The sequence below is a fragment of the Myotis daubentonii genome, chromosome 6 (genome assembly GCF_963259705.1).
Source record: "Myotis daubentonii chromosome 6, mMyoDau2.1, whole genome shotgun sequence".
NCBI lineage: Eukaryota > Metazoa > Chordata > Mammalia > Chiroptera > Vespertilionidae > Myotis > Myotis daubentonii.
Window position 1 is genome coordinate 30,214,296 of NC_081845.1, and position 27,088 is coordinate 30,241,383.

Genomic DNA, 27,088 nt, shown 5'->3' on the forward strand with positions numbered 1-27,088 from the left:
GTGGAATAGGTTATGCTCACTTAGCATGGTTTGGTTTGTGAATCTGGGAAGGGAGCCAGGTAGCTTTCTCCCATAATTCTGGAGATGATGTGTGCTCTCCTGAGAGATGTAAAGTTACAGACAAACAGACTGTGCCTTTGGAGGTCATGTGGTGAATCCATCCACTCACTTTGCAGACCAGGCCATCGAGGCTCAAAAGGTTAAGCAACTCATCACATAGTCTCTGATAGAATTAGGACTTGAATCCAGTATATTCTTTCATCTCATTTATTTTTGATAAGCCATTGTATAGTACATTAAAGTTTTCCAATATAAAAAACATGTACTTTGATACATATAATTTTAATTGTAGTAAAATATATGTAACATAAAATTTATATCTTAATGATTTTTTAAGTGTATAGTTCCGTGGTATTAAGTATATTCATATTACTATATATACTTTTATAATGCCCTGTATCTACATGGAAATGGAAAAGATCTGCTAAAATTATTTTTTCCTAATCAATCAATTATTGGAAACATACTATGCAACCAACACCATGTTAGGATCAGACAACCTCTGGGCCCCAAGTAACTTATAATTCGTTCAGGCGACAAGATATGTGAATAGGAGGCTATTACTAACCATGAAAGGCAGAATATAACATATTTTAAAATGAATAGTACTGACAATAAGTGTTAAGAATCCAAAGGACACAATAGTTGTGAAACAACTACTCAAGAAAAGAGAAGGTGGACTTGAGCTCCATTAATAAAAGGGGAAAAGTCACAAGAGGACACTTCTAAAGAAAGAACAGAGTGGCCAAAGCATGGAGACGGGCTATAAAAGACTTATTAACAAAAAATGGATAGAAAAGTCTGAGAGTAGCAAAAGTATAGTTTGTTACTAGACTGAAACGGCTGATTTTATCTGAAGGCAACTGGGAGCTGTTGAAGACTCTTGAACAACATGATTGTCATATTAACAAGCTGATGTGATGGCCAAGTATAGGATGAACTGAAATAGAGAGTTGGATGAGTGAGGACAATTAGGAAATCATTACAAAAGCTCAGGTACAGAGATGAGAAGGGGAGTTAGGGCTGGGAAGAATCAATAGAGCTTATTAACCAATTAGATATTGAGAGTGGGGAGAAGGAAAAGCAAGAATCCCAGGCTCAAGCTAGAGTGACCAGAATTGTGGTACCAACTGAATGGATTGGGTAACTCAAGTGAGGGAGATCATATTAAAGGGAAGTTCAGTTTTAGATATGTTCATATGAAAAGGATAGAAACACATCTAAGCAAAAAAAGAAAGTACTGTCTTAGAGAAATGTATAGAGTTACAGAAGTGCAAAGTATTATTATTCGAAACACTTATAAACAATAAACCTTTATTAGCTCTGGTCCCAACAGTGTTAATACAAAACTGTTTTATGCAATATTTTCTAAATTTATTTCATAGCAATAATATGTTGAAATGCTTGAACCCAGCAACTTAATGTAAACCGATATTAAAATTGTTGGATGTATTCTCAATTTTCCATAGGTTTATTCTCAACTGAATACAACATTAAAAAGCTTTTATGTGTCCAATTCTTTCTCCATTATTGTAAAATGAACCTGACATTGGCCTTTGAGTTACAATCTTCATACTTCTGCATGAAGAGTATGTCATATGTTGTGATTAGTTTAACAGTTCCCATTTCAGTTGGTTAAGGCAATCAACACTTTGTTCCTAAAGATGCAGGTGGAAAGTAAAATTATATCACAATTGTTTTATATATTGATATTGTTGTGGTAGTTCTCAAAGTAAAAAGTGGCTAGGGCCCATGAAAGTCATAATGTGGTCTTCATTCTGTACTTAGATTTGGGTCTCTGATTCCAACCACAAACCATTGCTTTTTGTATTATTTTGCATAACTCATGAATTCTATAAGCCCATTTTGTTATTTTTATTAAAGTTAAATGTATACGTACTTTTAAGAACCAGCTAATTCTACAGAGTTTATAAAGACAAAATCAGTTCCCAACCTCTTACCTTCATAATCCCTTTCCCAGAACATCTACTTTGGACTTTTAAAGCTACTTCTTCAATTATTTCCTCCATATCTCTAAGAAACAAGCCTGTAATGTTATTTCTTGTGTGTGTGTGTGTGTGTGTGTGTGTGTGTGTGTGTGTGTGTGTGTTTTAGGTTTTAGATATTATCTATTGACTTCCTATCATGATGAGGATTAGATATCTTGTCTCCTCCACTATTACAAACCCACTCGTAAGCACTTCTCAGCTGTTCATGCTCCTGACAGATTTATTGTAATTTTGATTGCCTTCATGTTCAAGGTTAATGTTATTATGACTCTGTAGGCTACTCATTGTTGAGCCATCCAGTAAACTATGATTCCTTGTTGTTTTCCTTCAGTTAAGAACTCTTATTTTTTGCCTAGTTTTCAGTGTACATAATTATTTCTATGTACACAGGTCCAGCAGATGTTTAAATATTTTTGATACTTTTTTTTGCATTGGGGATTATATTAGTTTTATCTTCTTAAGTCTCTTCTGAAGCATTTGGGCCTGTGTGAGTCTGGATGGGTGGCCCCCATGCTTGCTGCATTGTCCTAGACGCGAAAATTACTTTTGCATTTCTCCTGTGTTGGCTCTCTTTTAGCCCATGAATCACATCTTCCTTTTCTTGACCTAATTCACTGTATTGATTGTACATATCCTTCAGTATCTATGAGAAGGTTGTGTGTGTGTGTGTGTGGAGGAGGGGTAAAGTTTTTCACTGAAAGATGTTTACCCTCACACTTAGGGAAAAAGTTGACTAGATAATTGATATTAGTTAGAAATCATTTCCCCTCAGAATTTTGAATGCATTGCTCCATTTCCCTCTAACTTCCTGGATTGCTATCGAAAAGGTCAGAGCCATTTTGATTCCTGTTAGTTTGTATGTGATCTTTTTTCCCCACACTTCTCTGAAAACTTACAGAATCTTCCTTTTGTGCCCTATGTTCTGAAATATCTCTACAATGTATCTTGGTGAGGATCTAGTTTCATTGTTGAAGACTTAGTGAGATTTTCCCACTGGAACTATATATCCTGTAATTTTCAGAAATCTTAAATTATTTTGTTGGTGTATTAATTGTTTTCTCTAGTCTGTGTTTGAGAAACTTTTTCTGGATCAGTCTTTTAACTTGCTCATGTTTTCCCTTCTGTTTTTCATGTGTTTCCTTCAAATAATGCCATTGGAATTTTGATGGGATTGCATTAAATCTGTATACTGCTTTGGGTAATATGGACATTTTTAACTATGTTGATTCTTCCAATCCATTAATACGAAATAACTCTCCATTTCATTGTACCTTTTTCAATCTCTTTTAATAATGCTTTGTAGTTTTCAGGAAATAGGTCCTTCACATCCTTAGTTAAGTTTATTCCTAGGTATTTTATTTTGTTGTTGCTGTTGCAATTGCAATAGGAATTGTTTTTCTTATTTCTTTTACTGAAATTTCATTGTTAGTATATAGGAACCCAGCAAGGATAACACAAAAAAGAAAACTACAGACCAATATCTCTGATGAATACGGATGCAAAAATCCTAAACAGCCCAGCCAGGTGTGGCTCAGCGGTTGAGAGTCTACCTAGGAGCCAAGAGGTCCCTGGTTCGATTCCAGGTCTGTGGTGTGCAAGAGGTAGCCAATCAATGATGCCCTCTCATCATTGATATTTCCATCTCCCTCTCCCTTTCCCTCCCTCTCTGAAATCAACAAAAAATTAGATATTTTTTAAAAAAATCCTAAACAAAATGCTAGGGGGAAAAACCCCCACAATACATTAAAAAATAATACATTATAATTAAGTGGGATTCATTCCAGGGGCACAAGGATGGTTCAACATATGCAAATTAATCAATGTAATATGGTGCCTTAATAAAACAAAGGATAAAGATCATATGATCTTATCAATAGGTGCAGAAAGATACAACATTTGATAAGATGCAATGCTCATTAATGATTAAAACACTCAATAAAATGGGTATAGAAGGAAAGTATCTCAACATAATAAAAGCCATATATGACAACCTCTCAGCTAATATCATACTCAATGGTGAAAAACTGAAAGCTTTTCCTCTAAAATCAGAAACAAGATAAGGATGTCCACTCTTACCACTCTTATTCAACATAGTGCTAAAAGTCCTAGCCAGAGAAATAAGGCAAGAGAAGGAAATAAAAGGCTTCTAAATTGGGCATGAAGAAGTAAAAGTGTCACTTTTTGTAGATGACATGATTCTCTATATAGAAAACCCTGAAGACTCCACCAAAAAAACTATTAGGAACAATAAACAAATATAGTAAAGTTGCATGATACAAATTCAATGTACAAAAACCCACTGCATTCCTACATACGAACAATGAAATTTTCAGCAGATCCTTGAGTTAAGAGAAAGGGGAAGGAACATAATACAAGTACAACAGAACCAGATACTGTGATAAATGCTTTATATTAAGTAACTCATTTGCTTCTCACAACAACACTTCAGGAAGGTATTCTGTTTTACAGACAGAAAGCTGAAGGGTAAGTTCCACAAGATCATACAGCTAATAACTATCAGTATAATAATTAGCACTTAGCTAGCTTAAATCCAGCCCCGATCTCTCTCAACTACACTCTCTGTACTTCTCCTTCCCGTCCTTCTCCTCCTCCCCCTTTTCCTCCTCTTCTCCCTCTTCCTCCTTCCCTTCTTCCTCCTCCCTCTCTTTCCCTTCTCATCCTCCCATCCCTCCTCCTCTTTTTCCTCCTTCTCCTTTCCTTACTCCTCCTTTCCCTTCCTCCTCTTCTTCCTCAAGGTTAACAATAAACTAATATAATAGAAATGCTCTCTTTTTACTTCTTCATAATTTGAACATTCCCCCAGTAGATGCCTTTATTTTATCTAAATGAACTCTCCTAGCCTGTTTTGCATCTTTCATGTCTTTCTTTATACACAAAATTAGAGGGTTGAAGGACTCTTGCAAAATCCCTTCCAGTACCAACATTATAAAATTATACAAAGTAAATGAAACCAAGTAAAAGTAACAAGTATGCTAAACCCAACACAAGGCACCTGTGTGGTTCAAGAAGAATCTCCAGTTCTCAGTGGGCAGACCCTCTCCACTCCTCCCTCCTCTTTTCTTTCTCTTTCAGAGCCTCTTATATGCTCTCATTTGAATCTATCAGTTGCTCTTTTTTCCCTAACAGCTTTTATTTTGTACTAGGCTTTTTTGGACCTTGCATTTGAGTTCCTACAGCCTCGACAGTCCTCTCTTGCCTGCCCCCCTGCCACCAGATGTCTCTTAAAAGTATCTGGCAGGCTTTGTACCTCAGTGCAGGTTGAATTGCCCAGAATGCTCCTGGGGTGTTAATGAACGTCAAAGGTGATCACAACAGAACGAAACACTTGAATTAAAGAAGATAAGGCTAATGGTGGGTATTTTGAATTATGATCGATCCAGTTTGGAGTTTTTGTGTGTTTTTTTTTTCTGTGAAAAAGGCAAATTTTAGACCCCTCTCCACTCATCGAAAGTGGTCTATTTGAGGCCCCTGGGGAACTGTGGCTCAAAATTCAGCTCCCTAACCATTGTAATTTAACTTCATGGGTTGCTTGTTAAAACTGTAGCTTCCTTGGCCCCACCAGACCTAGTAAATCAGAATTGCTGGGAGCTGGCAGGCAACCTGAATTTAAAATATACTCCCTGGTGATGATTTTTAAAAATTTTATATCTTTGTAAAATTACAGCTGACATCCAATGTCATATTAGACATCACATAAGTAATGAAGTGACCCCCGATGAGTCTAGCACCCACCTGGCACCATACATAGCACTACTGACTATACTCCCTGTGCTCTGCTTTACACCCCCAGATTATTTTGCAGCTGCCAGTTTGTACTTCTTAATTCCTTCACCTTTTTCACCCAACCCCTTCACCCCCTCTCATCTGGGAACCATCAGTTTGTTCTCTGTACCTATGAATTTGTTTCTATTTTGACTGTTTATTTTGTTTTTTAGATTCCACACATAAGGCAAATCCCATGGTATTTGTCATTCTCTGTCTGACTTTTTTCACCTATCATAATACCTTTTAGGTCCATCCATGTTGTTATAAATGGCAAGATTTTATTCTTTTTATGGCTGAGTAATATTCCATTGCATATATGTACCACATCTTCTTTATTTAATCATCTATTGATGGACACTTAGGTTGCTTCTGTATCTTGACTCTTGTATATGAAATGTCCTTTTTTATCACTTATTATAGCCTTTGTTTTAAAGTCTGTTTTGTCTGGTATAAATATTGTCACAACAGCTTTTTTTCTCATTTTCATTTGCATTAAATACCTTTTTCTATCTATCCCTTTACTTTCAGTCTGTGTGTGTCTTTCAATCTAACATTTTCTTACCTGGGAAGCTTTTTATTTCTCCTTTGATTGTAAATGACAGCCTTGCTGGGTAGAGTAATCTTGGGTGTAGGTCTTTGCTTTTTATCACTTGGAATATTTTTGTGCCGATCCCTCTGGCCTGCTAAGTTTCTATTGAGAAATCCGCTGATAGTTGTGTGGGAACTCCCTTGTACATGATTAACTGCTTTTCTCTTGCTACTTTTAAGATCTCCCTTTGTCTTTAACTGTTGGTATTTTAATTATGATGTGTCTTGGTGAGGGCCTCTTTGGGTTCATCTTGTTTGAAAATCTCTGCACTTCCTGAACTTGTCTATTTCTTCTGCCAAGTTAGGGAAGTTTTCAGTCATTATTTCTTCAAATAGGTTCTCAATTTTTGCTCTCTCTTTTATCCTTCTGCTACCGCTATGATGTAAATGTTGTTATGCTTGATACGGTCTCAGAGGTCTCAAACTATCCTCATTTTATTTATTTTTAAAAATATATTTTTATTGATTTCAGAGAGGAAGGGAGAGAGAGGGGAGAGAGAGAGAGAGAGAGAGAGAGAGAGAGAGAGAGAGAGAGAGAGAGAGAGAGAGAGAACATCAATGATGAGAGAGAATTATTGATTGGCTGTTTTCTGCATGCCCCCTACTGGGGATTGAGCTCATAACCTAGGCATTACCCTTGACCGGAATTGAACCTGGGACCCTTCAATATGCAGTCGACACTCTATCCACTGAGCCAAACTGGCTAGGGATAAACTATCCTCATTTTAAAATTCTTGTTTCTTTTTCATATTCCAATTGGATGTTTCACTGTCTTCCAAATCACTAATTTGATTCTCTGCTTCATCTAATCTATTGTTGATTATTATCTAATCTATTCTTCATTCAGTTATTGTATTCTTCATTTCTGACTTGTTCTTTTTATGGTTTCTATCTCTTTGTGTAAGTTCTCACTGATTTCATCTATTTCCCTCCTAAATTAATTGAGTATCCTTATAACCAGTGTTTTGAAATGTGTATCTGGTAGATTGTTTGCCTCCATTTTGTTTAACTCTTCTTGGAGTTTTGTCCTGTTCTTTTATTTGGGATTTGTTTCTTTATTCCCTCGGTTTGGCTGTCTCCCTGTGTTTGTTTTGATGTATTAGGTAGATCTGCTACATCTCCCAGTCTTGTAGGGTGGCCTTACATAGCAGGGGGCTTATGGGATCTGCTGCAGACTCCTTGGTCACCTGAGTTAAGTGCTCCAGGGGTGTCCCTTGTGTGGGTTGTGTGTGCCCTCATATTGTAGTTGAGCCTTGATTGCTGTTGGCACGTCAGTGGGATTAACCCTCAGGCTGCCTGACAGTGAGAACTGGCTGTTACTATGGATGAGCTATTGTTCCGGGGGCTGACCCCACAGAATGGGATTCACTTTACAGGGGCATTGGTGCCTGCGAGGAGTTCGAGTTCGCCTTTGGGTGTGTCATTTGTGGAGCTGATTGGGGGGTGCTCTAGTGTGGTCTGAAGCCAGCCATTAGGTGTGTTGGTTTGGGGGCCTCTTAGGAGAAGCTCCAGTGCAGGCCCAGCTCAGCCACTGCCTGTGCTCAGCCGGGGGTTATCTGATGGGAACTACAAAGTGATCTAAGGTTGGTAGCTGCCTGTGCTGGACTTGGAGGTGCCTGGGGGACACTGTGCTATGAGCTAAGGCTGGCTTTCACTAGTGTTGGGGGCCTCTTAACAGGAGGTACAGGGCTTTCCGAATCCAGCCACTGTTTGTTTGGTTTTGCAGACCTTTGAGAGATTTTAGTAAAGTCTGCAGTGTGGGCTGAGGTAGGCAGTTTGTGAGGAACAACTGCTAACAGAGGTTCAAGCCAGGTGCTTGAATTGGGTGGGGTCTCAGAAAATCACCAGGGTGGGGCTAGAGTGGTATTAACCAGGTTAATGGAGACTCAGATATGGTGCCATCTGTGCCTGCTGGCTGTGTCAGGGGAGGGATCAACCAAGCAATAATGTCACCTGCCAGCACTGCTATGTCAGAGAGAGCTGCCCTTCCGGCCCTCCCCCTGAAGCCAGACAATTCAGTCCCTCCCCACATGTCCCTGTAGCTGTTCAAGCTGCTATCCCTTCTCTGGAGCTCAGGGCGAGCATTTGTGGGCAAGTGAGTCTGTGCTCAGGCCCTTTAAGAGGGAATGTCTGAGTCCCCAGTAGCCCTCTACCTCAACTGGACGGAATCCCTGATGATTTTTACAGACAGCTGTTGTGGGGACGCCTTTTCCTGCTGCTGGTGCTCTAGGCTGGGAGCCCTGAGGGGGGCCTCCACATCCAAGATATGCCTTCTGATTCTTAACCACCACACGTGGTGGGGGACCAGCCTGTTCCAAGACTCTACCTTTCTTATCAGTCTGCGTGTGGCTTCTTTTTCATATCCTTAATTATGGGAGTTCTGTTCAGCTAGTCTTCAGGTGGTTCTCAAGGGCAGTTGTTCTATAATTTAGTTGTAATTCTGATGTGGCTGTGGGAGGAGGGGAGCATAGAGTTTACCTAAGCCACCATCTTGACTGGAAGTCCAGGCCCTGGTGATTCTTTAGCTCACTACACTGTAAGACACTCTTCCTTGGTGCTAATTATTCTTAAAAGTTTCATTCATCATTGTCATCGTCTTCTTCCCCTTAATTGTATCACAGAGAATTTCAGTTATATCTATCTGCAAATTGCATAATAAGTATTAAATGTTGGACTGAAGAATTCAGCAACAATTTCAGCAAATATTCCAGTAGCTATTATATGTAAGCTATAGATCTATACTTTCTTGACCTGAAAAAGATAAGAAAAGGTAAATTCCCTAACCTTTGTCCCTCTCTTAAATGCTTCCATGTAGGGCTTTATTCGTAGTCAACACCAAGTGTAAAACTGAAGGAGTGTCTTGCTTTTTATACATTGTGTTTCTGTTGCTTATACAGAAACTGCATTTGTGTATCCTTGCACAAAGTTTTGTAGAGAAAGTTTCCTTTTTGGCTCTTGTATTAGGATGCTGTTCTTTATATATGAACAATATCTATGTAGAATCATGTCTCTCTGCATATTATATATACATACATATGCATATATCTTTATATATGAATCTACATATACACGGCTCATAGCGTAAGATTTTCTCCCATGTCAAGGGCTTTAGCCCAATGACAGAAGTTCAATTTTCTTAAAATTTCACTGTTCTGTGATGACTGTTGGGTTACTGGTAGATCCTGGGCCGCATTCCTATCACTTCCTCTGAAGGCTCTACATCGATCTCTGGAGTGGGCAGACACAGCCCCACTGAGCACGGTCATTGCAGGCCTATGTCCCTGCTGTGTGAGCTGCAGGTGGAATGTTGGTTGCAGGTTATCTCTCACTTCCCCCCAACTCCATTCTCAGGCTTCGGAGGAAGATGATACTGTCTGCTCGATGGAAATGTAGTCCTCAGTGGTCAGAATCTGCCATTAAATGTGATTTCCCCACTTACACAGGACACGGGGAGCAGGACCTGCTTAGGTCCTCATGGTCATCTCATCAATAGGAAGTTCTCTGTTCTCTCTCGTCCAGGGCCTACAGAAACTATCAGTCTATGCATGAGGGGGAATGGGCTGGAAACAGATAGAGCACAGGGAACACGCCATAAGCCACTGAAGGTGTAGTATGGGGTGGAGTCACTCCTGCACAGATGGTGGCTGTTGTCCCTTATAACCCTTTCCTTACAGCCTTTGGGGAAACTTAACTAAACATTCCCTCGGAACTTAAAAACTCAGAAATTCTAGGTCCCCAAATGATGGTGTTTTTCAAAAACTTTGAGTTAAATATTTGTGTAGCACTTTGCAATTTACAAGGTGCTTTTCACTTACATAATTTTAAGTAACAAAATCCTCAAACACTCCAATGTGGTTTTATTTTAAAGGAGGAAATCTGAGTTTCCATCAACTCAACAAGCAAGATAACAGTGCCCAATGAGAGCTTTTAAGGGTCTGTAGAATCATCAGTTCAAAGAAACAACAGTCTCCCTTAATACAGCCAGACTCAAGTAACACTTGATCTGTCATTTTCTTTTGATACTTACTGCTGATCTTGCACAGCCTTACTTGTTTACATGCCTTATCTCACTAGATTTGAAGTTCTATAAGGTAAGATCTCTATGGGATTTTTACTTGCACCATTCACAGTGCCAGGAGACCTGGCAGGCCCCAAATTGGCACTTGTTGAATGAATGAATGAATGAAAAAAGTGAATGAATTATAACCATTTCAAATTAATCTTCTGGATTTTATATGGATTATATGAAGAAAAACCCTCAAGGAAGGAAGCTAAACTAGAGACTTGAAGAAAGACTATCTTCCAGGACCTCCTACGCCTCTGCAGTAGTTAGGGACTGGGGAAACTTTCACTTTATAACTAATAAAAGGCGAGTGCATTCTTTCTGAAAAAATTGGTTAAGGCTCTAGGGTTTATTTTTACTAACTTGCAAATACTAAACCAGCAAGAGCCCAGAGCTTGCTTATCAATCAACCTTTCCTCTTTGTTTATACCAATTAGCAACTTGGGTTGTTTTTTTCTTTCCCTCCACAGCATGCTTAGCAAGTAAAAAGAATCACAGAAACACACGGGGAATGAAATATGTGAATAAGAAAAAGGCACACAGAGCACAAACTCCTTTTTCCCCAGATATTTTTTAACCAACCCCTCAGCCTTGAGACGGGCTCTATGATAGGTGTGTGTGTGTGTGTGTGTGTGTGTGTGTGTGTGTACATTGGAAAAATAGGAAAATAAGGTCAGCACATACACTATGTGTAGGCATGAATCAATATAAAACGAAATTTCGAGTTTTTCTTAATACTTAAACGACACTGAGAAAACTACACAAAAAAATACTAATATACCCTTGGAAGTAGGGCCAACAAATCAGGAATGCCAGCCAGCTGAGACGGAGTGAGTGGAGGAGCAAGTGGAAATTTATCTCTAAAGGAGAAGATAGCACCAGAACTACCCAGTGTGGCTGAGGAGGGGGCGTGACTCCCATTTTCAGACAATCTGAGTCCAGGGGCTTGTGCTTGTGGGAGGCTAGCTCCTGACTTCGGGAGCCGCGGGCGGGCGCGCGCAGCCCCAGGCCAGCTGAGCGCGGGCCGGCCGCCACCAGCCGGGAGGGCGCGCTGGGCGGGCGCTCAACGACCGGGCACGCGGTCAGGTGACTCTGGGCGCCACGTTCCCCGGAGCCCAGCCGGCGGTGGCCGCTTGGGCCGGGCTGGGGCCAGGGCCGAACTGGGAGGCGAGAGGGGCTGATCTCCCGAAACAAAGTTGCTGGGCTGGTGGCGGCGGGGCGCGGGAGGCGGCGGGGAGCTGGAGCGGCGGCGGCCGGCGAACTGGACCTGCTCGGCCTCCTCCGCCTCCTCGGGAGACCGCGCCCCGGGGTGCCCGGCCGCGAGCCGGTTCCCAGGGGGGCGCCACGGAGCGATCTTGCGCCCCACCCTTCCTCCTCTGCCTCCAGCGCTCCGCTCCAACAAAGGGGCAGGCCTGCGGGCGGGGAGCGGGAGGAGGGGGAGCGGGAGGAGCGAGCCGCTCGCCCGAAGTTGGGGAGTCGCCTGGCCTCGGCGGCGGAGAGCGGGCGGCCGCAGCCTGCCGCGGGCTTTCTCCCGCCGCGGGGCGAGGAGGAGCCGGGGGCTCCCGCAGCCGATAGGGGAACCGCCGGGAGCGGCGCCCCCCTGCTTTGGGGCCGTTTCTGCAGACGGAAAACTCTCTGGTGTTTGGCAAACTTGGTGCCTCCGCGCCGGTGCCAGGTTTGCACTAGGACTGTTTTGTTTTTGGCGGAACTACTGGGCAGGAAGGTTGCACAAGTCAGGGGCAGTTTTAATCGGATGTCAAAATTCTTTTTCCCTCTCGGACCTCGTTTAGGTCTCTACATTTCTTTTCTTTTTCTTTTTTAAAGTTGCACCACAGCACTCACGCTTGCACACCACCACCCCCGCGATCACTGCGACCCGAAACACATCCAAACGAGCCCTCGGCCCGCTGGGGACGCGGCGGCGGCTGGCAGGCGAGGCGGGCGCGCGGTCACGGGAGCAGGTAAGTCCATGCATTATTGAGGCGCCGCGCCGGGTAATGTGACCACGGCCGCGGGGGGACGGGGCGTGGGCTGCGCGGAGGACGGGCTCCCCGGAGGCTCCTGCGCCCGGGATCCGCGTCCCGCGCTCCTTCTCCACCCCGAGGCTGAGATGTAACCAACTTTTGCGTACACTTTCCTGGGGACCTGAGTTCTGCTACCCCGCGGCGGAGCAGAGAATGACTGACACTTGGAGCGAGGAGGAGGAGGTCCTGGGGATCCGCTTAGTAGGGAAGGATCCTCACTCCGCCGACAGGTCCCAGGCTGCCGCTGGGCCCCCCAGCCTCCCCTGCCGGGGTGAGAGTCCCGCATCCGTGCTTCGCGCGGTCAGGGCGCAGGGCCAGTGATCGCCAGGAGGGGACGTGGCCTGTCACACACGCCCCGGCCGGGGAGGGCGGGGCCGGAGGTGTCCGCTAGGAGAGGGTGGCGTGGTCGGCGGGCTGGGGAGCAGTTCCCAGCCGTCTGCCTGACAGGAAACGTGCTGGACCTCCGGGCCGGCGCTGCTCGCGAGGGTGGGGCTCCGGAGAGGGGGCGGTGCATGGTCCGGACTCTTGGCATCTCTTTCTGCAGCTGGTAAGGTCATTCATGCCCTACCTTTGGCCCCGGATCCGAGGTTCTGGTTGTCCAAGGCCACGTACAACCCCCCCCCCCCCCCCCCCCCCAAGCACGGATTTTAGGCTGTGCAACTTTTAGAAGGCAACCTGTTAAAAGAGACTTTCCCCCCAGACCCGGAAAGGGACTTGTTCTAGGGAGGGAGGAAACGTGTCGACCTCCTAGAGCCCGCGGACCGCAATTTGTTTTACATCGAACGGGAGCCCGGGGTCTAACCTAAGGGCGCCCCTTTCTGGGATTCCCGGGATTCCCAGCCATCTGGTCGCCTGGGTCACCAGGGCCTCGCAGGTCAGTTTCCCACGCGGCTCTCGGGGGTGTCGGTGGCACGGTAGCTGCGGCCCCGAGGGCACGAGTTTGGGGGAGTCCCTGGTCCTCGGGACCTGACTGGAGCTCCCCGCCCCTTGGCCTGGCGACAGCAGCCGCATCCATAGCCCAGTAACTTGCACGGGTCCCAGGAAGTCGGGGTGGCCCGTCCGGCTGGTTGCTGGAGGGCGCGGGGGACGCTGGCGGCGGGCGGATGGTGCTGCGGGCCAGGCGGGAGCTGGAGGAATGCGAAGCTCGTGGGGGCTTCAGCCTGCAGAGTTCCAGGCGGCGGCGAGGGCCCAGGCTTACGCAGTCATTCCCCTTATTTACGGGCCCGATGAGACAGCTCTTTAACTTCCCTTTGGGTGTTTACATACAATTTATTGCCCTGTAAACAGTATTAATCACTGTAGTATTCACCTTCCCTTGGAGCACTTGCGAGAGTGAATGGCAGTTCTTGGCGCTGGGTGGTGCCTTTAACTATGTATCCAACTCCTTCCCCCTGGGCTTCCCTTCGCAGGAACTCTAGCTAGGGGTTTTGGTCGCCAGGGTAAATGAATGAATACTTTCTGCCCAAGGATCAGCATCACATTTCCATCAAAACTGTACACTGTTGAACATCTTTGTATTCGTCCATTGTGTAATTCCCATATTATTTTGAAATTAAAACTTTCCCTTGGAGGCCATCCCCTATCCTTTCACCCCAGGTTGGTTTATTGACTGACACACACTCATGGCTTCAGGTCCATAGGACAGCCAGACATGTTCCCAGGAAAATGTTGGTGAACCTCGAGTTGAGTGTGTTGGTTTCAGTGAGAAGATCTGGCTAACCTTGGCGAACATCCTTATCAGGGCACAGAAACATAGGGCCGTGGTAACAATAAATTACATATAAATGACAATAAATGGTAACAATAACTGTAAAGGGCCTAAACCTCCTAAAGCAACTCCCGTTCATTTCTTCTGTTTCTCAGCTAGCTGTGTGTGTCATGGATGTGAAAATGGAGGGCCATCTTAGGGCACATTGTTAGTGATGGAACTTCCATTCTGTCTCCTGACCACCGATTACAAACCACTGCAGCATGTATCGATTTAGAAGAAGGTATCTTTTCTTGCCATGTTACTCAACACGGAGTCCCCTGCCATTCACGGCAACAAGTGGAAGTTGGTGGCTAGACCTGTTTCTTCCTTCTTCCCATTCTTCCCCTGTCCTTGATCTATCCCCCTTTCTTCTGTGTCTTTGTAGTACGTACGGGATTTTGATGATCAAGCAGGGAACATTTGAGAAATTATCTTAAGGAGAGGGGCAAAATAAAATGTTACAATCAGCAAATATTTATGTGAAAAGGAATTAAAGTCCTGTGTAAAGAGTTCACTTTTTTTTTATGGAGTAGGATAGATCTTTGGGAAGCTTTGAAGTGAAGACCTTTGGCTAAGACCAGTTATATGGAGAGCATTAGAAATATTTCTCAAAGGGAATAGTTACTTTCCGGTTAAGAGAATTTTGTTGGGCAAACTTGATTTTCTGTAATAAAATTTTATATGCATTCCTCTGAACAAAGTTTTTGGTTTTTGAATATAATAAAATGCACTTAAGAATTCAGCAAATCTTTATAGGCATGTACCCCCAAAAGGAAATGTAACCACATAATAATACCTAAAGTCTTAACAGTAGTAGAGCAATATAAAAAAATGTAAAACTTTTTTATACTCATAAATTTTGGCAGACTGATGACCCACAATCTACATTTTCCTCCCTACTGGAGAGTACATTGTTCCTACAACTTTAGGAATCTACCACAGTTTTCATCTGCTTCAACTCTTTAACACAAAACTTTTTTCTAAGGTAATTTTGATATCTTTATTATTATAACACACCCCTTTTCTGACTGATAAGGATAAAAATATAACAATCATTACATATTACATATTTATATTATTACGAAATAACATGATGTTTCCTTGAATAGTACATATCACAAAAATCTTCTATATATATAAAAGCCTAAGTGGCCCTTATGACTGGTTGACAGAACGACCGGTCTACTGGTCGCTATGATGTGCACTGACCACCAGGGGGCAAACGCTCAACGCAGGAGTTGCTCCCTGGTGGTCATTGCGCTCCCACGGCCAATCTCCCGTGGTCCCTCCCCCCGGCCGGTCAGTCCCGATGAGCCCTTATTGGGACTGGGCAAGACGCCCCGATCAGCCCCGATTGCCACCCAGGCCGAGGGACCCCACCCGTGCATGAATTTGTGCACCGGGACTCTAGTAATATATAAAATAATAGTATATAATATACAAAATGAAATATATTATAAAATAACAATACCATATGATGCATCCTTGAGTTAAAGAATTGAGATGTCTAATCCTAGCTAGCAGTAAACTCTGGTTCTGATAAATGTTGTAATACTAGTATGTGAATTATCATCCATTTTTCACAGATTAATATTTGGAAGTGTTGCCTATTATATTCCTAATGAAATGATTAATTTATTTAATTTGCATTTGGGGTCTCCTTAAGGGACTCTTAGGATAGAGCCAAGTGGCTGATTGAGTTCTGAATCTATCTGGGTGTTTGGGGGCAGTGTGTTTCAGAAGGTATTAGGGCAATGTACTAGTCTAATATTCTTAAAGAAAAGGTGGCATTGTAGGACAGAATCTTTAGTTCTTTAAATTCTAAAGATGCTTATGACTAATTAATTACTAAAAATTAAAATTATTTCTATTGAGTGATATCTGTACCCAGCAGAATTAATATGATGCACCTTCTAAAATGACATAACATATAACTATTCAGATTTATATCTAATTGAAAGCATTCCTTAGATCAGACCTGAATACCCAACTGCTTTTTGTTATTTCCACATATAAATATCAGAGGTACCTCAAACTCAGCAAATCCAAACTACTTTCATTATTTCTACCTGCAGAGGCTTATCCTCCAGAACTCCCCAGCTCAGTGAATGACTCGCCCTCTACTCAATTGCCCAAGCCAAATCGGGCAGTCATTTTGTCCCTTAGTATCCTGAGCCTCTCATATCCAACCAGCTCCCAAATCCTATGCACCTTCTTTATTTAGTATTTAACATCCCACATATCCACCCATTTTCTTTCCATCTTCCCCGGTTTAGGCCACAGTCATTTTCTGTCTGTAATATTACACTAGAAAGAATATAAGACTAAACATTCATGTATTCTTTAACTACATTCCCCACTTGTCACTTTTCAATATTTCATATGTCTCTCTCTGTGTATTCATGTGTATACTAGTATTTGTGTACATTTATACATAGACATATAGATAAACATATACAGACAGATATATGCTGTCCTTCTTGAACTTAAGTTGAAGATATTATCATACTTCCTTGCAAACTATTTCATCATGTGTCTTCTACAATCAGACATTTCCTTGCATAAGGACACAACCATTAACCAATATTAAAGAAGTTTAACACTGATACAATAATATTGTCTAATACAGCGGTTCTCAACCTGTGGGTTGCGACCCCTTTGGGGGTTGAACGACCCTTTCACAGGGGTTGCCTAAGACCATCAGAAAACACATATTGAATATATAATTACATATTGTTTTTTTGATTAATCACTATGCTTTAATTATGTTCAATTTGTAACAATGAAAATACATCCTGCATATCAGATATTTACATTATGATTCATAACAGTAGCAAAATTACAGTTATGAAGTAGCAACGAAAATAATTTTATGGTTGGGGGTCACCACAACATGAGGAACTGTATTAAAGGGTCGTGGCATTAGGAAGGTTGAGAACCACTGGTCTAATATATCGCCCAAATTCACATTTTTCCAAATTATCCCAAATTGTGTATTTTGAAAAATTCTGAATTCAATCAAGGATTACCTAATTAAATTCTTCTCATGTTTTGAAAACTTGGCTCCAATGTCACTTCTTCAAGGAAGGCTTCTCTAATTGCCCAGGGCAGGTTAGATTCCTCTGCTCTATGATAATGTTACTCTGTGCATCTCCTTTGTATGTTTGTAGCGTATCAGAATAATTCATTATATAGTTAATTGCTTAGTATCTATAAACTTCATGATGGCAGAGGCTGTGTCTCTTTGATAGTCATATCCCCATTCCCAGATCAGTGCCTTATATATAGCAGGCACTGAATAAATATTTCCTGAATAAATGGTGATGATATATAACTGTATATGACTATATGTATTACATGTGTATATACTTATTTTTTTTCAAGTCCATACTTTCCCTTTTCTCTTTAGGTATTGATGTCTTAAAAAAAAAAAAAAAAGAGGATTTAGTAAAGTGTTTGGATTTTACTGAAACTCAGCAAAGATGGCCAAGTATGGAGAACATGAGGCCAGGCCTGATGACGGGCAGAACGAGTTCAGTGACATCATTAAGTCCCGATCTGGTAAGTAATGGGAGCCTAAGAAAATGCCAGGTTTATATACATAAACCACTTAGAAGACATAGGGTGTTTTTTTTTAAAAATTTTTTTTTGGCTTGTGTTGCACTGTTCTTGTGAGACAAATTTCTTTTGAGAAATATAATTCTGACAAAGGAGTATTATATTATGAAAGGTAACATAGTGTCTCTGACTGTCCTATTTGAATTTCTCAACCCAGTTTGATCTCATCCTGTGCTGACTGGCATTGTTTAGTTACACTGGGACCAGTAGTTGAATGCTGTGCTTTTATCAGACTCACCCCTTTTAACACAAAAATATAGCTGAGCATGTTTTCCCTTTTCAGCCTATTTTATGAAGTTGAAAGGATTATATATGCTTAAAGTAGGAGGTGCCATTGTTTCTGGCAGGATGGATCTTCTGTAGTTTTGCTTCGATCACATATGTCCTTACCCCGATTCCTTTTGGTGGCCAAGGCTAGGCCTACAGGTTTCTTACCTCTGCTTCCATCTTTGAAACTTCTTATGAACCTTCTCAAGGTACAGTTTTCACCTAGGTAATCTAATAAACCGGACTAAGACAGATTAATGGTTTTCATCTGAACATTTAAATTGGGGACCTAAGATACTGCTCTACACCCCCAGTCTTTTTATGTAACCAAGTGCTTTTCCGCTGTCGCTGTTCAACTGAATCAACTGGGAAGGCTTTTTTTTTTTTTTTTTTTTTTAAATGCAGATGCACTGGCTCCTCTCCATACCTATTCAATAATAAATTCTATATTTTAAAAAGGCTTCAAATATGATTTTGAGACAGGCTCAAGGGGAGATATTTTTGAGTAGGCTCGGCTTGTTTGAGCTTTGAAAATTACACAGAACTCTACCCTGGGTGTGAACACTATACTTAAGTAACCTTGAGAGTTGGTCTCAGGTATAAAATTACAACCACTGTCACTTTAAGATAAAAAAAGGAATATACAGCCTGTTTTGCTCCATGTATCATGTTTATATTATATTAGGAGCTTATTTCTCAGTACATGAAACTGCAGAAATATGCACTGAAAATCAGCTCTAAATTAATAGACATACACACTTAAGATACACATTTCTTTCTGTGGTACTGGAACTGGTTGATTGGTAAAGATTTTGGTTATAACAGTCCTGGCTCTAAATCTGTAGCTACTACTGTGGAGCTTGAAGGATCTCTAGGTACATTAAAGCTTACTATCCTGTTTTAAACATCTGAGGGTATTTTTTTCTCAAAAATTCTTTTTGTTTTAAATATTTTAGTAATATAAAATATTATGTAGATATAAGGGATTATTAGTATTTTATTAAGAATATATATCCAGACTATGTACATGTAACACAGAGGAAAGTGAAAGTGAGACAATTTAACATATCCATGCTGGTCATGTTCTATAAATTGTGAGGAGATATATTCTTAAATAGTTGTCTGAGTCAACCTCTATTACAGTAAGACCTTTGATATTTATAACTATGTGCTTCAACCATGCCCATAAAAAGTAATTGAATAAGTTTCGAAATGCTAAGCATATATGATGAGTACACATAGCTTCCAAATTGTTTTTTAAATTAAAAATTACCATTTAGAAAGACTTACAATTCTCATACACTGTTGGGGGACAGTTGGGCAGAAATCATCATGTTTTTAAAATGTGTATACCAATTAGCCTATTAACTCTATTTTTAGAGTTATTTCCTAAAACACACAGAAATGCACAAGCAAGAAGTTGATCACAACATTTTTTATAAAAGGAAAAAAATTGGAAACACCATAAAAATACAGTATTGAGGACTGGTTAAGTCATAATTTCCCAAAGTATTTTGAAATGAGCATAAGTTCTAATTAAAAAAGGATGCCATAGACAAATAATTTCAGGAAATAGTGGTCAGCCTACTCTGTTCATTTAGTGTAGGGCCTCTGAACTGATTGTAGAGAATCTCAGTGGAGTTAATTATATTAGGTATATTCATAAAGCAGAAGAATATACATTCATAATATGTTATTGATATGTATATATCTATATATATGCATAGAAATGTGTTCTTGACTTTGTCAAATAAAAATATATGCAGTATGAATTCAGTTAGGTGAAAATTATTTTTTAAAACAATTTAGCAGATTATACACTACAATGTTAATAGTGTTAACCTTGGCATTTTGGGATTATTATTTTTCTCTCTTTGCTTGTATGTATTTTCTAAAGTTCTTCAATGAGCCTGTATTACTTAGTTCTTATTTTTAAAGGCTCTCAAATTGCTTAGAGTGTTTCAATGCCAAGGCTCTGACTGTTACATTTTTTTGCTTGGTGGCACCTACTTCAAAACACATTGAAAAGTTAGCTGTTGCATAGCTGAGATATGAATCACATTCTTTTGGCTGTATTATGTTGCAAGAGCCAGTAGATAAATTTGGATTTGAATGGGCCTGTTAGTCCCAATTCTGCTTTCTGAAAGGCACAGTTTTGATTCTTTTAAGGTAAATATTAGCATACAGTGATAATGTCTTTTGGTATACCAAAATATACATATTGAATAGGTATTTTTAGTTCAGATTCATTCAAAGGAATCATCCACATATAATGCATTTTTTTTTTAAAAAGATCCTTCTTGGACTCCTTCTATGCTTAAGTTGTTGCTTTCTCATTGTTTTAAAGGGATGTTTTCCGATGGAAGAATTTTAAATCTAATCTGCTTCTCTAGATTTCTTCCTTTTGGAGATTGGATATGGGGGAGGGAGAAAAGATTAGTGTGGGAAAAACAAGTTGAGAGTAAATTGATTAATTTAATCTCTTGGTTTATCAAGATTCTTCCATTCTCACTCCTTCCCAAATACTTGAATTTGGAAAGCTAAAAGCCTGGTGTAACAAAAATATTTGTGCATTTTACATCAAGTTATTGGGATTATTTATATTGCCCTCATTCATTATTATTTGGCTTTAAGATGTGTATGAGGTTTTACATTTTTTATGTTATTTCCACCTTCTAAACAGATGTATGAAATTATCAAGGGTAGATGATGAAAATGTGTATACCAATTAGCCCATTAACTCTATATGGGGGATATATGACCCCATATATTTCTTTATGGTTTACCACATTTACCTTAGATTTGAATGAACGTTAGAAAAGAACTTGAAATAATATGACCTTTAATTATTAAGAGCTTGAGGTGGGGTAAATGGAGACCTTTCTTTTCCTAACTTAAACACACCTACGTCGTTTGTCATCAGTAACTGCATCTTTCACAGTTTGAATTAGTGGGCTTCAGAAAGCTTACCAAATTAGTAAATATTGTGAGAGAGTAGGCCAAGATATAGAGTTGTTTGTTTGTTTTTAGTGGAAACATAGCCAATGGAGTCTGTGATGTGTACATTTCTGTTTGTAACATTTTAAACATGAAATAATACAATGGTTTGGGATGCATGTCAAGTCAAAGAATATGCTCATTGCTACTTCATCCTATCAATAGCTAACACATGTTAAAGCTGGTAATATAGAACAAGGCATCCTTTTCTGATGTTCTCAGTTCTGTTGTGGTTAAGTTTTAACTGAGAGCCTCCTAACCAGGGTAGCACTCAGGGCTAAAGAGAGTGTGTCAGCTGGCTACCTGTGGGGATTTTGACAATCTGGGGATTCGAATCATAGACGCTCAGATGGGAAGGGGCCATTTACCTGAATGAGTTAGTCAGGTAAGCGCCACATTGTTGCATGATTCAATGTGTTCTTTAAGTACCTTGGGTAGGAAGCCTGTGTATAACAATTTTGCCCTTTCTTCTTCCACCTTTTGGGATCTAATTGCTGAGGACCTAATTGCTGAGAGAATTTTAGAGGCCATATAACTCAACCATGCCTGCAAGGTGGTTACCCAGCCTCTGCTTGCACACTTCCAATGATGGTATCTCATTGGTGATGATGAGGATGATAATCCTAGCAATTTACATTTATTGAACATAGACTGTGTGCAGATGTGGTGTCAAGAGTTTCATCCTCACAACCACTGTTTTACAGATGACAAATGTGAGCCACACAGAAGTAATTGACCATACTGGCCTTCCTTCTAGTTCTCCAAAGGCCCAGTTGTGCCGATCTCAGGGCCTTTGCACATCCCTTTTACACCTGTCTTTGTCTGATGGGCTCCTTGCTATCATTTAGATTTAGATGTAAATGCCATGTTTGAGAGATCTTCCTAGATAGATCTTTAGAAAGTAGGTCTCCCTTGCCCAGCTAGAATGGCTCAGTTGATTGAGTGTCTCTCTGTGCACTGAATGGCTGCTGGTTCGATTCCTGGTCAGGGCCCATACTTGGGTTGAGGGTTTGATCCCCAGTCAGGGAATGTAAGGAAGGCAGTCGATCCATATTTCTCTCTCACATTGATGTTTCTCTCTCTCGCTCTCTCTTACTCTTTCTAAAGCATGTCCTCTGGTGAGGATTAAAAAGGAAAAGAAAGTAGCTCTCCTGGTCACTCTTGACTGCATCAGTATATTTAAATTTTCTCTATGTTCTTATCTCTACCTGGCACTCTTCTTGTTTTGTGTATTTATTAATGTACTTCCCACTAGAATTTAATTCCAAAGGTACAGAGACCAAACTGCTAGCTCATAGTAGGTGAGCAATGAATGTTTATTCATTGAAAAAAGGCTTACAAAGCTAGAAAATGCCAGATCTGGGATTAGAGCTCAGGAGATCTGACTCCAGAAACCCTGCATTTGACCTCCACATAGTGCTGAGTCTTCTAGTTTACAAGGTTGTTTATTTTGTTGCTTGTGGAATTCTTCTTCATTGGGAGCTTAAATCTATTGCTTACAACTTTCTCACAGTATGAGCTGGATTTATATGTGCCTCTGCCTCTTCCTTTCTGGTGACCAAGGTTGGGACTCCAGGCTGTGAGGGAGAGCCTTCCTGGGCCCCCAGTTGTCATTGTAGTGCTGCCAAGGGAGGGCCAAATTGTAGGAGATACGACCTGCTGCTCCCAGATCTGTCCTGGCCTTCCCTGGCTCTGGTCTGTGTCATTCTCTGTCAAGAGTTAGCAAAGGGGAAAATACCAGAGGACAGGCAGTCCTCTGGGTGGAAGGTAGAGAAGCTGATCATCTGTTTCTGACGTGAATTCTCCCTTCTCTTTTCTTCCGACTGCTGCTCAAGGCTTCTCACTGGCTGGTGAAAAAAGGTAGAGGATTTCAGATGCACTGCGATTTGGCACAGTTTAAGTCCTGGTCTGATGCCCAGATGGGTATCTGTGGGTTGAAAGAGTTGGTAAGAGGTGGGGGAAGGGGAAGGGAGAAAAGAGAGGCGAGTGAAATAAAAAGAAAGTGAATTATTTAAGATGGAATATTATACCTGGTTACATTTACTGCAAGCCTTTTTAAAAAGATGCTATATTTGCGATAAAGTAAGCTTGCTGAGCAAGATTCAGTTTTATGAAAATTATGAGCAAGTTTATCATGTTTGCTTATCTTTCAGAAGCCTTTCTTTATGAAGGACAGTGGTTAAGTTGTATTTAGGGAGTCGTTGGTCTGCTTCTTTCTCTTTCATTTAAAAAAATATCAGTGGGGATTTTTCTAAAGAGCTTAAGGGACTGTAAAAATTAGTTTTTTTTGTTTGTGTTTTTCTGAAGCTTTGCATGGCTGGAATACCTGTGCTGTGAAGGAAGGTCTTTGAACAGGTTTGGTTTTTTCCATGAGCCTTGGGGATTTGTGGTGAGGGACAAGTAACTTTGATGGAAACTCAACTCGGACAGAGTGGAGCAGCTATTCTCGTAATGCCTGTAACATCTCCGAGTTGTTTCCTCATTGTGCTGAAAGAGTGCAATCATAGAAGAGTTTTCTATATAAATATGATTCCCCTGACTTGTTACTATGGTTGTGAAAGGTTGGTAGATGATCCGTACATGATCGGAAAAATGTGAATTGCTGAGAATGTTCTAGGCAGTGAAAGTACATTAATTATATAGACGGAATGGAAAACTCAATTTTATTGAACCTTCTTTGAGGCCAGACGTTTGAACTACATGCTGATATGATGGTTTTCAGGGAACAAGGGAACATGTAAGGTCATTGAAGCAGTTGTAAATATTAGTTAAAATTTAATCGTGAAAGGATACTCAGGTGGTTTCAGATGTATTGGCTGGACGACCCCCCTCATATCCTGCTGAAGCTATCTGTGGAGGCAGAGGTGTTTGCTATATTATTATTATTATTATTATTGTTATTTTTTACCAGAACTGCATAATAATAAACACACTCAATTTGGTATTTGGCATGTGAGTTGGTGTGGGTTTTTAAATACATATGTATTTACTCTCAAAATGCTGGTTTGTGAGCTGAGAAATCCAGTTCAGACCCAGCCTTTTCACTTTTGCTTCTTCTGCCCCTGGATGTGCACATGCCAGCTGCCGGAGGCTTACATGCACCTTTTGCACAGCCAAATACCGAGGTTGATTGCAGCCGGTCGGTCTCTGTCAGAAGCCTGTGCTCCTGGCCTAGGGCATGGGGGAATTGTTTGCATGTACTCATTTGGCAGCTATGCTTAAGGTTGGGGGTGGTAAAACCTCGCATCAGTTTAGAGAATTCAGTTTCTTTAAGAAAAATCAATTCTGTCCATCATAGCCATTGAACTCAAAGTGTAAAGTGTGAGAATAACATCTCATAGGTGGATATTTTCAAGTGAACTTTTCTTGGTGGGTGGGTGGTCAGTTTAGTTGTTATGATTTCTGTCTAGTTCAATAACTCTTACATGTAATTATGAAACAAATTGTTGTGAAAGGGAAGAAAAGAACACATAATCACATTTCTGATGTAGCAGGGGAATCCAATAGAAAACATCACTTTGTGTCTCTAAAGTGGTACAACTGTGCAATAAACATGGTGCTGTAATTGAACAAGTATTATCTGTTTAGAACTTTTCTAATTCCATGGTCTTAATACTTGCAAATTTCTTCCATTCCTTTTTAAAAAAATCTTTATTGTTGAGATTATTATAGATGTCCCTCTTTCCCCAGCCAATGCCCAGCCAATTCCTCCAGCTGGTTCCCACCCTGCTCCAGGCCTTTGCCACCCTATTGTGTCCATAGGTAATCATATATGCATATAAGATCTTTGTTTAATTTCCTCCCACCCCCAACCTCCTTCCCTCTGAGAATCATCAGTCTGTTCCATTTCCATGCCTTTGATTCTATTTTATTCACCCGTTTATTCTGTTCATTAGATTTCTTATTAGTTTATTTTGATTTTTAGATTCAATTGTTGATAGGTATGTATTTGCCATTTTGTTGTGATCTTTTTCTTTTTCTTCTTCTTCCCCTTCTTAAAGAATACCCTTCAACATTTCATATAATACTGGTTTGGTGGTGACGAACTCCTTTAGCTTTTTATTGTCTGTGAAGCTCTTTATCTAACCTTCATTCTAAATGATAGTTTTGCTGGGTGGAGTAATCTTGTTTGTTGGTCCTTGCAATTCAAAACTTTGAATATTTCTTGCCACTCCCTTCTGGCATTGTTTCTGTTGAGAAATCAGCAGACAGTCATATGGTCATTCCCATGTAGGTAGCTAACTGTTTTTCTCTTGTTGCTGTTATGATTCTCTCTTTGTCTTTAGCCCTTGGCATTTTTAATTAGTTGGTTAATTAATTAATTGTACTGATTTGAGAGATAGATAGAGAGAGAGAGAGAGAGAGAGAGAGAGAGAGAGAGAAAGCAGGCACAAGAGCAAGAGTGAGAGAGATCCAACCCACAACCTTGGTGCGTTGGGGTGATGCTCTAATCAACTGAGCTACCAGACCAGGAAAGCCCTTGGCATTTTAATTATGCTGTGTCTTGGTGTGGTCCTCTTTAGGTTCACCTTGTTTGGGACTCTTTGTGCTTCCTGGCCTTGTAGGTCTATTTCATTGACCAGGAAGGGGAAGTTTTCTGTCATTATTTCTTCAAATAGGTTTTCAATATCTTGCTCTCTCTCTTCTTCTGGCACCCCCATAACGCAAATGTTGGTATGCTTGAAGTTGTCCCACCAGGAGGAGCAAGGGGTCCCAGCCCCACACCTGATCCCCAGCCCAGGGTCTCAGAGCTGGGAAAAGAAGTCCCTATGGGCAGTAAGAAACTACGGGCTGTAAAAACCAATGCTGATTGGTGCTCACACTATCTTCATATTTTTGGATTCTTTTTTCTTTTTGCCCTTCTGGTTGGGTGTTTTTTGCTTCCTCATATTTCAAATCATTGATTTGATTCTTAGAATCCCCTACTCTACTCTTGAATCCCTGTATATTATTCTTTATTTCAGTCAATGTATGCTTAATTTCTAACCGGTCCGTTTCCATTTTTTTTTTTTTTTTTTTGGAGCTTTCTGGAAGATTCTTGAGTAACCTTATAATGTGGATTTGAACTCTATGCCCAATAGTTTGCTTTCTTCTATTTCTTTCATTTGTGACATGTTCCTTTGTCTTCACATTTTGGCTGCTTCCCTGTGTTTGTTTCTATGTAGTGGATAGTGTTGCTATGTCTCCTTGAGTTGGTAGAATGGCCTAGTGTAGTAGGTGTTCTGTAGGGCCCAGTGGCTCAGCCTCCCCAGTCACCTGAACTGGGAGCTCTGGGTACACCCCTTTGTGGGCTGTGAGCACAGTCCTGTTGTAGTTGAGACTTGATTGCTGTTGGTGTCACTGGGAGGAATTGACTTCCAGGCCCATTGGCTATGAGGACCAGCTGTGACTACAGTGGAAGAGCTGCTGTGTAGGAGATAGCCCTATGGAGCAGGACTTGCTTCAGTGGGGCTTTGGTGCTCACTGAGTCTTTCCCTTGAGTGTGTTGCTTATGGATATGTAGAGCTGTAATCTGGTGTGGTCTGACACTGACCATTAGGTACACTGGCTCTTGGGTCTCCAGGGAGGTGCAAAGTCAGCCACTGCCTGAGGCCACCCAGCAGAAGCTACAGGGAGATCTTCAGATTTCTCTCTTAGGTTTGAAAGTACCCAGGTGAGGCCCAGCTATGAAGCAAGGCAGGCTGGTGCTGGTGCTGGGTCTTGGGCCTTTTATTGATAGGTTTGGGGTTCCTTGACCCAGCTGAAGCTTGTTTGAGATATTTTAGCCTGAGCAAGGACAGGCCATTCATATGCAAAAGCTGCTGCACACAGCTTGGGTGAGGTTGTAAATTGGATGAGGCGGTGTCTTAGGGAATCACCACAGGAGAGTGGAGCAAACAGAAATGGCTGTCAGTCAGCCCTGCCACCAGGTAGGTCCAAGCAAAGG

General features: G+C 41.1%; 1 protein-coding gene across 4 annotated transcripts in view; it reads left to right on the forward strand.

Annotated features, from left to right (window-relative positions):
- Nucleotides 1-12,041: 12,041 nt before the first annotated feature.
- Nucleotides 12,042-27,088, forward strand: part of UTRN (utrophin) — a 446,319-nt gene continuing 431,272 nt past the window's right edge. For 2 of the 4 annotated variants that reach the window (XM_059700586.1, XM_059700589.1), the window contains exons 1-3: nucleotides 12,042-12,181; nucleotides 12,331-12,467; nucleotides 17,690-17,841. In XM_059700586.1, coding sequence (XP_059556569.1) covers nucleotides 17,763-17,841 — 79 coding nt within the window. In that variant the 5' untranslated portion in view covers nucleotides 12,042-12,181; nucleotides 12,331-12,467; nucleotides 17,690-17,762. Of the gene's footprint in view, nucleotides 12,182-12,330; nucleotides 12,468-12,938; nucleotides 13,078-14,408; nucleotides 14,522-17,689; nucleotides 17,842-27,088 lie in introns of those variants that run through there. The other 2 variants (XM_059700588.1, XM_059700587.1) reach the window with 2 other exon arrangements.